The sequence below is a fragment of the Lactuca serriola genome, chromosome 4 (genome assembly GCF_051521515.1).
Source record: "Lactuca serriola cultivar US96UC23 chromosome 4, Lser_US96UC23_V15, whole genome shotgun sequence".
Taxonomy (NCBI): Eukaryota; Viridiplantae; Streptophyta; class Magnoliopsida; order Asterales; family Asteraceae; genus Lactuca; species Lactuca serriola.
In genome coordinates, this window is record NC_136411.1 from 21,174,889 (window position 1) to 21,176,577 (window position 1,689).

The 1,689-nt window shown below is 36.9% G+C and overlaps 1 protein-coding gene across 1 annotated transcript; it reads right to left on the reverse strand.

Moving 5' to 3' along the window:
• Positions 1 to 332: 332 nt before the first annotated feature.
• On the reverse strand, positions 333 to 1,475 carry LOC145101160 (uncharacterized protein At4g22758-like). Its single transcript, XM_079038331.1, has 2 exons — positions 861 to 1,475; positions 333 to 786 (listed from the first exon to the last, which is right to left on the reverse strand). The coding sequence occupies exons 1-2, from the start codon at positions 1,096 to 1,098 to the stop codon at positions 599 to 601; spliced, it is 426 nt and encodes a 141-aa protein (XP_078894457.1). The 5' UTR covers positions 1,099 to 1,475; the 3' UTR covers positions 333 to 598.
• Between the last annotated feature and the right edge of the window lie 214 nt (positions 1,476 to 1,689).

Consider the following 1,689-nt stretch of genomic DNA (forward strand, 5'->3'; position numbering starts at 1 on the left):
TCTCTTCTCTTCTCTTCTCATATATATATATATATATATATATATATATATATATATATATATATATATATATATATATATATATATATAATCCATTGAACTCATTCAAGTTCAATGAATTGGAGATGGTCTAATCTAGAAAATCGAAATTTTTTATCTAAAACATTTTTCTATAAATTTTTTTAACGGTTTAAAATGTTACTACAAGAGATAGATTAATCAAAATTTAAACAAAGTTATCGCCGTAAGAATCATTGTTTGACAGCGAAGAACACATTAATCGGTTCAAAAGGTCGACGACTATTGCATCATTAAAATTGCGTATCATGTCCTTTAATGCAAGACAAAAAACAATTATTAAAATAAAGAAGCAAATATATGAAATTGACAATTGGTTTGAAAAACAAACAAAACCCTAACCACAAATCAATTTCAATCTGAAATTCGTCACTATCTAACAACAATCAATAATTCCACAGCATCTGAAACCCATGCCAGGGCGGAGTAATTGAAGAACTGCAGAACTTTCAATTGTAAGAAATAACGAAAATTCAAGATTGTAAAGAGATCATGAAATTATCTGATTCCGGTTGTAAATTCAATGGGAAGAAACTTTGAGATTGAGTGATTTATTGAACCATGCTTTCCAGCTGCCAGAGCTTTTTCTTGTTATTCCCACAGCCACCGGTTTCCCATCGCCGCCACCCTTCTCTTCCTTCTGAGGTTTTTTGCACAGCATGAAATTCCTCACTCCAAATGACCCAATCATGTCCCATGGACTCAAGGCTGAGATAACGAAAACATGAAATACATTAGACTCTTGAATTTAATCCAATTGATTCCACGATGTGGAAGTTTACCTTCGGTCCCGGAGATGGGACAATAGAGTACGAAATCATTGAGATTAGAGCCGAGAACGGGGAGACGGCCTTCGCGAGCGTAGGATTTAAGAGCGGTGTCGGTGACGGAAGCCACGAGCTCTTCTTCGTTAACAACAAAACGGATCGGACCAGCGCTTCCAACGACGGTGACGCTGATCAAAAGCCGATTCCCGCCGCCTTTGGCGGCCTGATTTTTCTTATGCTTCGTAAGCAACATTTTTCTTCGAATAAACAATTAAAAATTTTCCTCTGAATATCCTTTATACGGAAATAGAAAGAACAAAACAATCAAGTAAAATCGAATTCAATCAGAAAAAACGTGACGACAGTGATTAGACGGCGGCGTTAACGAAAGCAGATTCCGATCTCACGGGTCGACGCCGATGCAGCGGTAGTACCAGCCTTCCTTGCAAGATCCGAAGGAGAAAGCGGTGGAAACAGAAGAGATCCCCCTCGAGGGAAGGGGGGAGATCATCCACCAATGAATCAAGATTTCCACCATTCACAATTGGAATTTCCCAGGGATAGTTTGAGAGAAACTTTTGGGGAAAAAGAGAAAGCAATTCGCTGGTGGAAAGATTAGGGTTAGGGTTTGGTTGTTGGTATGGAATTGATCGAATATGCCTTATTTATACGAGTCTAGAAAAAGGGCGTAACCGGCCGACCCCAGCTGGGCTTTCCTATTTTCCAACCCTACATCATTCTCTATTTTTAACATATATAAATTCTCAAAAAAACACCCTTAACTTATTTATTCTTTACATATCTACTTATATTTCTTTATATAAAGTTTTTACAAATATATATT